We start from the raw sequence: 14,463 nt of genomic DNA, 5'->3' as shown, positions 1-14,463 counted from the left end.
TTAGCAGCCACAGTTGGCGCCATCTTGGAGGACTCTCATAACGGGCTCAAATAATGGCTTCATCTATAATAACCAGTCCAAAAGAAGAGACGCATCTGAAAAAGACATAAGCCATGGGTATTGTCCTATAGAGTAACGTTATAGCTCAAAGAAACTGGTCTGATAAGGTAGATTTGTTTCGAAACTGTCTCTCCTCCAAAACAGCTTGAGAAAATTAGCTCGCTTAAGCTGTTGGTTTTCGGTTTTGCTAGCTAGCTAACTAGCCAGAAAAGTAATTTAGCAAAGTACCTTATGTTAATGTTAATACACTACTAACACAAAACTACTAGCAACTACAAGGTACTAGCTATGTATAGTTAGCTAGTGTGCAAATCAGCTGAGCTAGCCGCTGACCAACTAATAAATGGACATTAAGTAAACACAAAATCCGTCAGATGTATCCGTGATGAAGTGATTAGTTCCCAACTAAAAACAATACAGAAATAAACTATGTCTAAGTCTGATATTGTTGAGACGGCTGAGTCATACATTTGGAAATGTAATAAGCTGTTCTCAGCTGTTGTTGCCTAAAGCTGTTCACCTCCAATATGGCTACCAGTGGACACACTGCTTCACCTGAAAGCCCTCTATAGGCGGTTTAGTAGAACCCAAACCGACAGCGGAGTTCGACACTCTGGATAAGTGCCAACCATGCAAAGCACTCTTACCTTGCAAATGAGTTACCACGCAAAGGACAGAGAGGGGAAAGGAAGGGAAGGGAAGGGGAGAAGAACAAAAGTAAACACTAAGGGCATGTTTGTACGGATATTATGTACTGATATTTAACTAAAAAACAGCCACGTCTTTTCACATCCAACTAGAAAGGACGATGACTGACAGTTAAAATCTGAAAACATTATGGAAGATAATAAAAAAAAAGAATGCAAAAACGCAAAAAAAATGCAAACGTCCCTCATGTCTCAAAAAGAGAAACAATCAATAATGTTAGTTTCTCAGACTCAGTCTGAATGTATTGCCCTTTAGAGGGACCTGTGGAAGTGTACTGCATTGATCTGCATGGTCATTCAGTCTCTATTGATATTAACTGGTAAGAGGGTGGACAGACCTGGCCTATTGGGCTCTAAAGGCCAACACATTCATAAAATAGCATTCTAAAGAGCAACATGTTAAATAACATACAAATACATAATAAAGACTGTGTCAAGAATGTGTCAAGGAAAAACAACAGCATCAGCCATCAATCTTCATTAAAACTGGATCTGTCCTACCTGAGAAGTTGCGAGTGGCGAGCATAGTGGTCAGGATAGCACCCTGGGGAGAGACAAATGGACACTCTGAGCCGAAGGTGACTTTGGGAACCTTTCATAGTGGTGTCTAGCTACTCCTTAACAGACCGCTGGACATTTAGTTAGGTTGAAAGGTAATGATTAGATCCTGTGGTGCCAAGAGTCCACCCACAGACTCAAAGCATGACCGGATGTGGCTGATTTTTGGTCAAACTACTAGTAGTTATGTTCATTAAAGGTAATCTTTAGATCAATTTTTTTCTTTAGTTCAATCTTTTCAGGTGACTTTGGTTGCTACTGATCAGCTTTTTCTACACTTGAAAGGAAAATTCCACCCTCTGATACTCTTACATTGTTAGATATCATCAATCTGTGATGTTCAATGCATTCCAGGAGTTATTTTATGATGAAGTATAGTTTACCTTTTTGTTGTATCCACTTTCCCTCAACCTGCCTCATCTGCTTCTACTTCAGAGCAGCTAGTGATAAGCAGTTAGTGATTTCCTACATTTCTCTTTCGTTATCCCCCAGAGAACTCGCCTGGGCTTGTTGCATCCAGCTGGGTTTTACGGGTAGGTGGAGAGAACAGTAACAGTAGTGATAGTGATAGGGATAGTAATGGTAAGAGAACGAGAATTTCCACTTGATTGGTGGAGAAATTTGTCTATCTGCCTTTCTATGATGGATTTCTCCTCTAAAAAGAAGCCCTTTCTCTTCAATTTTGAGGGACTGACATCAAAACCTGCCGTTCACAGTTAATGTTTTAGATCATTGAAAATGTTTCTCCTATTAAACTCCACTTAGGGTTATGCTTGAAATATTTCAATGTGACGTCTCGCTGTCTACTTTTGGCCAGTTATCCACGGGAATAAGAAACATACACCATCCAAACAACACAATGGACCCAGGAATGCAAGGCATATCATCAATTGCTGTATTTAACAGCTATTGGCTGTATTTAAGTGGGTTTACCTTAGTGTTTTAGGATGGAGTTTTCCTTTAACTCACAGTGAGTGATACATTTGAGTTCATGTTTTACACCAAAGCAAAGCACTGAAACCTCAACCACAAACCAAAAGTCCAGCTAGCAGTTGTGTCCTGCCAAGAGTTGTGATAAAAAACAATGACTTGTGATGAAAATGGTTTATTTTATTGAATATATGATTTGTTACACTTGACTACAGGTAATTCATTGTTGGTGGAGTTGGAGAAATTGGGGTCCAAGTAGTATTTACATGCTAAAAGCTGAAGCAAACAGTATTTTCGAGTAGGAAGCTCATATCTACCATCTTTCCCATGGGGATGTAAATGCAGCACAGAACAATAACTATTCTCTCTCCCAAAAAGGAAATGAGGGATTGGCTCGTCTTGTGTACTGCCCCCTGCTGCCCAGGAGGACGATCCTCACCTTGAGTTTCCTTCTGGCGTTGAATTTCTTCAGGCACTCCACAGTCTCCTGTCTGTGCATCATGGACGCCACAGTGGAGCGTTGCTATGGACACAGAGAGGTAGTTAAGCAGTGTGGGTGTGTGCGGTGTGATTTGAATGTGTGTGTGTGTGTGTGTGTGTGTGTCTGTGATACATAGTATGTGTGACAGAGCTGCATCAACCAACTGTTGTGCAAACGGTGTGTTCACACTATTTTGGCAGAAATAGAGCGGCTGAGACTGCACTTTGTGCTGACAATATGAAAAAGCGAGTAGATATAACAGTGCTTTTTCCATTTTTTCCCATTGACTTTAAAGTGGATATAAAATGAACACGCCCTAAAGCATGTGTTGAATCTGAGAATCAGTGGTGGTGTACTTGTGGTGTGTGGGTGTGCGTTTGGGACATACGCAGATCCAGGGGTGTTTGAGTGCGTCTGTGGCGGTGACTCGCTTGGCTGGGTTGATGGTCAGCATCTTGTTGATCAGGTCTTTGGCCTCTGGGGTCACCGTATCCCACTCTGGAGAAGGGAACTGCCCAAGAAAAGACACATCAAAAATACCATTTATGTTGTCCCGCCATCCTTCCACCTGTCTGCCTTCTTATACATCTGCCAATCCACATACCCACTGATCTCATATCTGGACTGTGTCTGGATGAACCTTAACTTTAGTGATAAAAAACTGAGGGTGCTAAATGTATTTGAGGTAGTGCTGTGGTTCCAGGTCCAGCTCGAGCTTCTACTCCAATGGACTCTGGATTCAAAACTAACAAACTAACAAACTAACTAACAAATCTGCCTCTCCATCATCCCTCTACCCATCTCCATTTCCTTCCCCTCCTCCCACCAATCTGGCTGGTTGGGCAGGAGAGAACAGACGACAGACACTGTTTACAGAGCGACACAGCGTGTTTGGTCTGTTGCAGTTTTCCAAGAGATATTGAAAGAAATACATAATAGGAAAGGCAATATAGAGCTGTGTGGGTTTTGATTAGAAAAACAAAGAGGGAGAGAGAGAGAGAGAGGGAGAGAGAGAGAGAGAGAGAGAGAGAGAGAGAGACTGTGCGTGTGTGTGTGTGTGTGTGCGTGTGTGTGTGTGTAAAACTCACATCGTAAGCACCAGCCTTAATCTGCTGGTAGAGTCTGTGCTGGTCTTCGTCCCAGAAGGGAGGGTAACCCACCAGTAGGATGTACAGGATCACACCTACAGCGCACACACACACGCACACACACACACACACACACACACACACACACACACACACACACGTTGAAAGTTAACCTTGACAGACGCCTCGATGACTCACAATCATTAAATGTATTTAAAAGCTGACACTCCATAATTGTGGGTATAAAAATGGAACACTGTGACAACGTACAAATTAGATGCAAATGACTCAATTATCAAATCCATGGCCTTACACTGACCTTATGTAAGGTGTGAAATATCAAAAATATTGGGAGAGGTGGGGTGGGGTGGGGGCATGGCAACAGACACAAACCAAGCGCTACTGTTCGGTTGTGTTACCAGGGGACGTTTGTTTTGTGATTGGGTGGCGGGTTGCCAGGAAAAGATGAAAGCCCCTCTATCTGCCGGTGAGACCGACTGACCACAAACACAACACTGACTATTGTCCCTATGGACTGAGTGAGCCAGCACAGGTGTGTGTGTGTGTGTGTGTGTGTGTGTGTGTGTGTGTGTGTGTGTTTAGACAGTGTGTGTTTGACATCTTAAGCCCAGGTGGCCTGGCCCATAATGTGTGTGCGTAATGAGCGTCAGCGATGATTAATTCAAGAGGCCGGAGCTCTCTGCACTCGTCTGTGCCACCTAGACTGGAGAGCAGGACACACACCATTGACTCATCGATTATTTTAAAACGTATGAAATGAAAACGTATGAAAAATGAACTTAACCGTTTTTATGGAAGATTTGACACCCCAGGCTGTAAAGACAGGAGCAACGCCATCTGTACCAACATACCCAGAAACCCTACAATCCAGCTGTCTGAGGAGGAGGTTGGCACCTGCCTCTCTCGGATTAAGCCCCACAAAGCACCCGGGCCTGATGGCCTACGTGGACGTGTTTTGAAAGCTTGCTCCATCCAACTAACGTCAGTTTTAACCAAACTATTCCAGTGCTTACTGCACACCTGTACCGTGCCTAATACATGGAAGGCATCTATTATCAGACCAGTACCCAAAAAGCCAGGGTCTAAAGACTCGAATGACTTCCACCCTGTAGCCTTAACCCCTGTACTGGCCAAGTGCATGGAGAGGGTGGTCAGTAAACATCTCACCTCATCCATAGCATAACAACTGGACCCATTACAATTTGCTTATAAAACCCACAGAGGGACTGAGGACGCCACACTCACCATGGTCAACATGGTTGCCAGTCACCTACAAAAGACTAACACATATGCACGGATTTTATTTGTTGATTTTAGTTCGGCTTTTAACACGATGCAAATTTATGTACTCCTGTAATGGCTTCTGGACCTAGGGGTGAGCGGGGGCCTTGTGCACTGGGTCAAGGATTTTTTAACTGACCGCCCACAAAGAGTCCGTGTTAAAGAAGTACTCTCTGATGAGGTTGTTCTAAACACAGGGGCCCCGCAGGGTTGTGTTTTATCTCCAGTACTATTCTCTGTGTACACCAATGAAATGACACTACACAACAGCAATTTCAAGCTATTTAAATATGCTGATGACATGGCTTTAGTGGGTCTTTTCCATAAAAATGATGATGTCTCTGATTATTTTGCTCAGGTTTCCAAGTTTGAACAGTGGTGTAAGTCCAGCTCATTGTTAATTAATGTTGGAAAAACAAAGGAACTTATTCTAAACCAAGCAGATCCACTCTCATCACTGATACTGTGTGACCAAACTGTGGAAACTGTCAACTGTTTTAAGTATCTGGGAACACACACAGATGACAAACTGAGTTTCACAGACAATGTTGATTTTATATGTAAGAAAGCTAGTCAGAGACTGTTTTTAATTAGGAAACTGAAGGGGTTTGGGGTCAGTCTTGACATTTTGGAAAAAGTGTATGTCAGCCTGATAGAGAGCATCCTTGTTTTTAATATCTCTGTCTAGCATGGGCACTTGACTTTAGAAAATAGAAACAAGCTGAAGAGGATTGTTAAGACAGCAGGGAAGATAGTAGGCCGCCAACAAAAGCCATTAGATGACCTTTACAGCACAGCTGTACACAGGGAAGCCCTGTCAATCATCAATGACAAGACACATCCCCTCCACCCTGAGTTTGAGTTGCTCCCCTCAGGGCGACGCTATAGAATACCCCTGGCAAAGAAAAAGATCTACAAGGGTTCTTTTATCCCAAATGCAATTCATGTGGTCAACAAACTACAGTAAACTTAAATATGGGAGTGTAGGCTGTACACCGTGGGTATGAATGCACTGTTGTTGTACAGTTGAGATATCTTTGTTCTGTTAATGTGATGTTTTGTTGATGTTTTTATCTTGTGGACATGTTTGTGTTTATATTTTCCTGGGTGAGACCAAGGACAATTTTCCTGCCTCGGCTGGACAATAAAGTTTATTCTATTCTATTCTATTCAATTCCATTCTATTCTATGTAATAAATAAGTAAATCCAACGACAGTTACGATATCTCCCCTTGATAAGTATTACTTTTTTGTTTGATGTAGTGGCAGTCCCTTTGATACTCCCTGGAGACGGGCTCTGATTGGCCGTTTCAGGCCATGACATTTGTGTGTAACTAATTATACACGCCGGCTCCATGTGACTTCCCCCTAAAATAACAAATCAGCATGGCAGAAACGACTGTAGTTTTTCCTCCAATCACAGACAGGCTAGCAGAGGGTCGCTGGCTCAGTGATCTTGTCTTACCGCAGGCCCACATGTCCACCGGCTTGCCGTAGGGGTCTTTCCTCAGCACCTCGGGAGACAGGTACCCCGGGGTCCCCGCGAAGCCTGGAACACACACACACACACCATCATTTGGGTTGATGTTAAACTTGACCAGCTGCTGTACATCGAGGTCTGTCAAACGCTTGCTGGGACATTAAACCACCCCCAAATCAAAACATTTCACAGCAGCTAAGGATCTGAGGTAACATAAAAGTTAAGTTTATGGGCCGAGGTTAACAAGCTCCAAGAAAAGAAATCCCTCCCTCTTGAGGGTTAGGTAGTTTGGCTCGCGATCGGCAGGATGCAGCCTACTTCTCGAAAAGCCTCAAAGCACCCGCGGGCCCTTGGGCAAAGAGACGGAGCACTACTAGTAGTAAGCTAGAGCACAGAGTGAACTGGTTCCAGGTCCTCAGATGATGGCTGGCGCTGGGGATTAGGCTAATTATTCCTCTTTTCTATAGGGATTAAGGAGTAGAAGTGGGCCTGAAATCCATGTAATCCAAGGTTGATATAAGAGACCACAACAGTAGTGCACCAAGATAGTAGTGCACCATTGCAAAGAACAAAATCCTGAAGAACTAATGGTAATATGGGACTTTTAAATAAGGATGGAGCAAATTGTGGGGGTATTACTTGCACGGCAGTACAATGACAATAACGTTTTTTTTCTTGACTTAAACATGGTGCACCGACAATCCCAGCATGTCAAGAACATATTAAGTAGAAAGGTATGAATGAAAAGCATGAAAAAATATGATTCACGGCATTATGAGGATGTGGAAAATCATTGCACTAGAGCATACAGAGAAAAAAATGAATGAAAATAGCGATTTGTTATTTGTCAAGTGATTAACTAGCCTGTTGACTGACTGGAGAACTCATATAATAGACAATGTGTATACTCACCGAACCATGCCTGCTGGTCTCCCTGCACCTCAATGGCCAGGCCAAAATCTGCCAGCTTGACCGCCGCCCCCTTCAACTTGCTGGCTAGGAGCAAATTCTCAGGCTTGGAGTGGAGAGACACAGATAAAAACCTTCAATACTCTTTCACTGACCGGATCAACATGACAGAATTTAAGTCTTTCGAATGTTTTGGTCACTGGCAGCTCACAAGCGGTTCTAAACAATGGGAATTCCCATTATAATAACACACAGAGTAACTGCAATAGGGAGTGATGTCACACAGTGTGTTGGAGCATAGTGCAGCTATGACTAATGGCTGAGCTAGAGGCCAACTCTAGCACCTAACCAGTGTAACGGATAAAAATGTCTGCTGGAGTCAGGCATGGTCACTGTCAGTTCAACCCCTACGCCCAGAGGTGACTCAGTACACACACATACACACATACGCGAAGCCATGACTGGCTGATGTTGTGTAACGAGCCAGATTACATTCAGGTTCAGTCAGTGGCCACGGCTGATCTCAGCCAAGCGGCACGGGCGCAGCGCAATTGGAAGACAAGACGCCGGCGGGCTGCCGTCTAATTGGCCGGGCCAGTCCGGCCGGTGGAAACGGATTGGCCGACGGTGACTCACGCCGAACCCCAGCAGCAGCACAAGAGGAAGAGGAGGAGGGCGGGTTTTTTTTAGTAAAAGGTCTCTGGGTTTGGAGTGGATGAATAATGTATTTGCTGACATTTTCAAAGCAGTTTCCTCGGCAGAGCCAAATAGGAAATTATTCAAAATGAGTAGGCCGTAACGTAATAACAACACAAAGGGAAAGGATGCCGTTGATGGAGTGCTCTTTGAAGGGAAGCTGCTTTTATTCGGCAACAATTACATCCAGTTACCTCAAGAGCAGTGCGTGCGCTGCGCTACATCCACACCGCCTACACATCGCTACTTTTGTAACACTGTCTGCGGGATTCATTCCACAAAGGCATCGGTCATGTCATTCACTGAAAATCCGTTTCAGTCAGTCAATCGGTGCAGATTTGCATGGTTTGGTTGTGCAGTTAGTAGAGCGTTCGTGAATTAGGGTTCGTGCAGTTCAGGAGGACATGCTGTGTGTGTGTGTGTGTGTGTGTGTGTGTGTGTGTGTGTGTGGGGGGGGGGGGGGTGAGGAGTAGGAGGGAAGGGAGAAAGGAGGGGGAGGAGGGGAGGGCCGGGGTCAATGCAGTCAACAGTGCCATGCAGTCATTGCAAACACCCCCCCACCCCCACCACACCCCACCACCCAATCCCAGTCCTGGAAAACAATCATGTGACCTGGCGGAATGGGGGGGTCAAAGGAAGGACGAGGAGAAGAGAGAGAGAAAAAAAAAAGAAGTTTCTGAGTTTGATCAAGTCATATATTGTGCGTCATCAAAGCATCATCCCTAAAAGATTGTTCTCGGCAAAAGCTGCGTGCCTGAGCGGTTTTGAAGAAGCGCTTTATAATCTGCGTCGTGATCACACAGATGGTGCCATATGGATGGGGGGGCAACGCGGTGCGCTTCCGACGCCGGTAGGTGCGTCATTTTTCATTGCTAATCACGGAACCCTAAAAGCATTTAGACAGACTTTAATTACTACCTAGTGTGGCTTTCAAGGCCTGCGGATGAGGCGACAACAACCACACACACACACACACACACACACACACAAACACAGTGAAACAGACAGACTGATACGTACAAATAGATACCCAGCAAGCATTTGACAGACAGCAACTAAGGAAAACTAAGTGCACACCGTCCTATCAACACCTATTCGTCATCACAATGTTTGCTGGGTGTACACACACTCACACAAATATATAAACTTTCCCTGAGTGTCTGTATCTGTGTACCGAGTGCAGTTCATATCAGATTGATCAGGATTTATGCTCCCTCCTTGCGGCTGGTGTGTAATGGCTGTAATTGGATTCTGTCTAACACAGCCAGCCATAAAGGAGATGTAATTACTGGCCTGCTAATCTAGCCTGGGAGGTCTGCTTCAACCTGGAGGGCCACTAGGATTGCACACACACACACACACACTCAAAGTGAAATCTCTCTACAGTAAGTGTTGTCGAAATGCTTCTCTTCACTACTTTATCTCACATTATCTAACAAGTGAATCGATAGTTCGCTGGGATGTTTTTAAGAGGAGAATGAGAACGAGAGAAATGTTGTTGAACTTCATGCAGCCATGCAGCATCTTCATCAAGAAAGGTCTGCCATTGGGAACGGCAGACAGGGAAGATGAAGAAGAAGAAGAAGGAGGGGGGAACCTCGGTCACAAGAAGAGAACAAGGGGAGGAAGAGGCGGGATGGGGAAGAGGAGAAACCGGTGGAGAGGAAAGACAGAGAGCATCTATCATTTGAAAGGAAAACCCTGACCTCCCTGTGGAGGAGGGGGTGGGGGGGCAAGAGAAAGGAGAATTTCCCTAAGAGGATGACATTACTGTTAGAGTGGATTTTCAAATATTAAAAGCCATATGCCCATCCGCCTTTCTTGACAAAGCTGGGCAAAGATGAAATCGTAGCTGGTCAAAAGTAGGCTTTTATGAAGCATTACTGCTCCACAGAAATTTATTACGGACTGTAAGACAGCATGCAATAAATCCATGTGTCTAGACTGCCACATAAACTATAAAGCTGTGCAGAAACTTTATTAAGACGACTCTGTATTTCTATCACTGAGCGCCTGTGTGTGTGTGTGTGTTTTGCACTCCCTGTCCTATCCAAAACTCTTGAGACAAGCAATCACATGAACACACCGAACAGTGTGGCAATAGAGCGCTTTTCATGGCGCCTCTGCTCTCCAGCTTGCTTATTTGTTTTGGTCGTATTTGTTTTGGCTTTGTGTTTATGCAGCCAGCCATGGTAACTGCCTGGCACCAGCCAATCAGTGTGCGTGGGCAGAGGGCACTCTGCGAATGCAAAACGCCGGCTGATTAAGTCTAAAGGTAAACCGAATCTCGGGGCACGCCCGGCTCATTTGATTGGCAAATCAGAGCTATGAAGCCAAACCACGGCGAGAGAACCAGCATTGGAAATGGAAACAAGAACACGGAGGTAGTGCATTTTTTTTGGGGGGGTGTGTTCAATATCCTTCAATTCTACCGCGCAAGGTGAAAATTGGACTTCATCACTTCACGGCTTGTTTTAGATGTTCTCCAGACACATGGGCCTTTTTAACAAGGCCCTTTGTTTTTTTTATGCACTGCGTTTTATGGCTGCAGTTTAATTGGGAGGACCGCAAGTCCTATTTTCAGGCCCATTAACACATTTATGTAGCCATCGTGGGGGCCATTGGACTGGCTGCTTGGCTTGAGGTTGATGTGACCCTGGAAGATACAAACCAAGAACTCGACATGGTGCGGGTAAGACATGGTGTCATGCAGGTACGAGTTTTAACCACGAAACGACTCGGAGTAGAGTTACTTCAGCGTGAAGGAGAGGAAGAGGAAGACAAAGATGACGGAAGACGTTTGGGAGTCGACCGAATGGGATCAAGGTAAAAAAAGAAAAAACGAACTGTGAAGAAACAAGTACAGAAGACAGGTTTGAAACAAGATGTGGGACACAAGAAGAGGGAGGAGAAAAGGCAAAGGAAAGGGTAAAAGAAGAGGAGGATTAGGGTTTTTTGTGTGTGTGTGTGTGTGCGTTTGTTTGGTCTCCCCGGTGTGGCTACTCACCTTCAGGTCGCGGTGGACCACGCCCATCTGGTGGCAATGGAGTACGGCCTCTAGGATCTGCTGAATGCAATGACTGCATGCAAACACCAGGGGGGCCGTGGGTTAGTGACAAGCTACCACTCACTGTCTGTGGCTCAGAGCTCGCATTGAGACTCGGGGAGCTGCTGGCCGCGTTCGCGGGGATAATGTACAGCAACCCACCCAACATAATGAGGTATAATTTGGCAAAAACGGACGCCAATTTGAATTTTCCTCGATAGCGTGTTCAGCATGTTTTCTTCGATGCCTGTGACGGATACCAAAAACTGACTAGCTGCAATTTTGTCATCCCCCGAAACACCCGTGCGGCCGATTCCCCACCCGAGTCTCAAAACAGAAGTGGTGTTAGCTCCTGGCCAACTGAAAAGCCAGACCCTGGGAGGGGGCGAGGAGGGAGATGGGGGGAATGGTGGAGAGATGGTGAGGCAGAGGACGGTGTGGTGTGTACCATCGGTTCTCGATCGTGTGCCGTCGGGGCTCAAGAGTCTGCAGGCTGTCATTCCAACCAAACACAGCAGCTCGTTTCACTGATTAGCTCCCTCCCTCTGGTTGAAGGAGTGTTAATCAGTGCTGTAGTGCAGCATTCTCACAAGCACCGAAATTTCAGTACTACTCTGATACCAGAGAGCGAATACGTCCGTGTTGCACTTGGATTGGATTGGTTAAAAGAAAACAGTTTGGAACAGAGCCGCAGCCCGACTCTTGACAGTGGACTGCAACAAGGTAAAATTCAACGGCCCAAACAGCTGAAAACATGGCAACAGCGTCAATCAGTTCTCCATGTCTTGAACTGGATCCCAGTCCACCTAAACTGGTGGACGAACTAGTTTCACTTACAGAGCCGACACCCAACTGACATCAAAGCCCCTGTGCAAGTTAACTGTGGGGACAGAAGTAACTTAGCAATGCATCTCAGTGGTCATTGCAGTTTTATTCCACTTCTTGACATATTTATGTTCTCATTATTGATCTTCATGCTTTCTTGTTTGCCATGGTATCGTAGTGGTAATGAATTTTTAGATATGAAAATTGGTGTCAGTCTCACAGTCAAAATTGCGTCAACACTCGTGTGGCGATTAGCCGGAACGCAAACCCGCGTACTCTTGGGCTCCAATGGCACATGGTTGAGAACCACAAGGGGGGACTGAACCACCCCTTCCTTGCCCGATCCTCCTCTTCCTCCTCGTCTTCCTCCTCTGCCCGAACTCCCTCGGGTCGCAGCCTGACAGTGGCCGTTTCAGAGCGTGGCTTTGGAGTGATGCTACATGCACTTTGTGCCCTGGCATACAGGGGAGGGGAGAGGGAGGGAAGGGGGGGGGGGGCAAGATGAGATCTACCACCTCCCCCTGGCACTACCCTACCTACCACCTCCTCTCCAGCCAACCTGCCCACATTGCCCTCTAAGCGGGTGGAGTTTAGAAGGTGCGCATCGGGTGGCGGTGGGTGAGGGTGACTGGTGGAGAAGGGGGGGTGGTTTTGGAGGAGGCGGCACTTGATAGGTGATTGGTTAATTGGTTGATTGATCAGGCGGTGGAGGAGCGGGGCAAGGTGCCGGAGGTGGGCAGGCCTGAGTCTTTTTGTTGTTGCTGTTGTTGTTATTGCCGTCATTTACTAACCTTTAGGTCCCTGTGCACTATGCCATTTATGTGGCAATGATTTACACTTTCTAGAATCTGCTGTATGCAGTGACTGTGGAGGAGAAAGAGATCAGGCCAGAAGCAAAAAGGGGAAGAGGGAGAACAGGTAAATGTCAGAAAACAACAAAGAAACCAAAAAAAAAGGCAGACAGACCAAACACAGATGGCAAAATAGCAAACACTCAGTTGACAAAGGAGAGACTTTAAGCTAGATTCTCAAAACAGAAAAAGGAGAGGACACATGCATTTTCTTTTCATCTAAACAGCACTTTCAGATGCTCAGATTTAAAATAGTTAACAGCTCAACAAAAACTTAAAGAAAATCCACTGCAAAACAGAATCCACATCCTCATTATCTAGGGCAGTTCAGTCTACATTTGTGGAAATTAACAGGTCTCCCGGAAAGCTAACATCAAGAGAGTCAAGACTCTTGAGGATTTCATTGGGAAAGACAAATCCTGGAACCACTCCATCAACTGGGAATGAAGGTGAACGCTGGTTTCACTGGTTTTGTAAGCACACTAGTGGATTGAAAAGACAAAAAAACAAAAAAACAAAGACTAAATCAGTCTTACATTAATTGGTAATGAAAAACGCTTTGAGAGGGAGTTGCTTTTGTTCACAAAAATCAACTGAACCATCTATAGGAACAACAGGCCCGGGTTCTGCTTTGGGTGGATTTTTAATAAACGGGAAAGAGAGGTGAAGACAGGAAAAGTAGCCTCGTTATCAGAGGACGAAGGAAGAATAGAGAAAGAGAGGATTTTAAGCATAAGGCATATCAAAGGCAGCACAAACACAGACATCAATACATACTGTATATAGAACAGGAGAGGAAACAGTTATGTAATACACTACTATAGCCACTGTATAATGAGGAGGGGGTTGCATACATCAATGTTCACATATACACTGATACATAATGCATGCAGAAACAGTGTGTATGTGTGTGTGTGTGTCAGTATGTGCACGCACGAGTGTTGCATTTATTTGATTGTGTTAATTGTGCTGCTGTGTGTATCTGTCTGCTTGAATGATGTCACAGTAGACTAATCGAATGGGTTTTACATCATAATCATACAGTATATTCAGAAATATCAGCACAACATAGGATCTGTGTGGCCTGACAGTGCATCACACTGACCTGGCATCGGCTTCACTGTAGTACTCCCTGGCAACAATGTCTTCAAACAGCTCACCACCGGTAACTCTGAAAGACAAAGAAATAGAGGGACAAACAGAAAGAGAGAATGAGAGAGTGACAGAAAGAGAGAGAATTAAAAAAAAGAAATACAGCATGGGAACGTTGCACAATAAGAAATCTCAGTCTCATTCAGGCTACATTAACTGGCGCCAGGAAGAGATTTTTTTTTTTCACGCCGATATGGTCAAAAGAATGAGGTCATGCTTGTGTGCCCTAATGGTAAAATCACTGCAATAATATATTTCGCCAGATACGATCATACGGTATATGGACATTGTTGATTCAGCTGGAAGGGGTTTCCATGTCTTTCACTGAGCTTATGAGTCAAGTCCCGAGTGTGTTTCCAAGGAGCTGAGCGACACACA

At 45.0% G+C, this 14,463-nt stretch overlaps 1 protein-coding gene across 9 annotated transcripts in view; it reads right to left on the bottom strand.

The window, feature by feature from the left end:
- Window positions 1-14,463, bottom strand: part of camk2d1 (calcium/calmodulin-dependent protein kinase (CaM kinase) II delta 1) — a 93,299-nt gene that overhangs the window by 20,159 nt on the left and 58,677 nt on the right. For 5 of the 9 annotated variants that reach the window (XM_071926591.2, XM_078291814.1, XM_071926629.2 and 2 more), the window contains exons 5-12: window positions 14,039-14,104; window positions 12,874-12,946; window positions 7,519-7,621; window positions 6,592-6,675; window positions 3,825-3,919; window positions 3,125-3,247; window positions 2,695-2,778; window positions 1,269-1,311 (exon numbers count right to left, since the gene is read on the bottom strand). In XM_071926591.2, coding sequence (XP_071782692.1) covers window positions 1,269-1,311; window positions 2,695-2,778; window positions 3,125-3,247; window positions 3,825-3,919; window positions 6,592-6,675; window positions 7,519-7,621; window positions 12,874-12,946; window positions 14,039-14,104 — 671 coding nt within the window. Of the gene's footprint in view, window positions 1-1,268; window positions 1,312-2,694; window positions 2,779-3,124; window positions 3,248-3,824; window positions 3,920-6,591; window positions 6,676-7,518; window positions 7,622-11,218; window positions 11,292-12,873; window positions 12,947-14,038; window positions 14,105-14,463 lie in introns of all 9 variants that reach the window. The other 4 variants (XM_078291815.1, XM_071926637.2, XM_078291816.1 and 1 more) reach the window with 1 other exon arrangement.

Source organism: Centroberyx gerrardi, chromosome 23 (assembly GCF_048128805.1).
Source record: "Centroberyx gerrardi isolate f3 chromosome 23, fCenGer3.hap1.cur.20231027, whole genome shotgun sequence".
In the NCBI taxonomy this organism is placed as follows: domain Eukaryota; kingdom Metazoa; phylum Chordata; class Actinopteri; order Beryciformes; family Berycidae; genus Centroberyx; species Centroberyx gerrardi.
The sequence above is the reverse complement of the archived record's forward strand: the minus strand, read 5'-3'. Positions and strand labels throughout refer to the sequence as shown.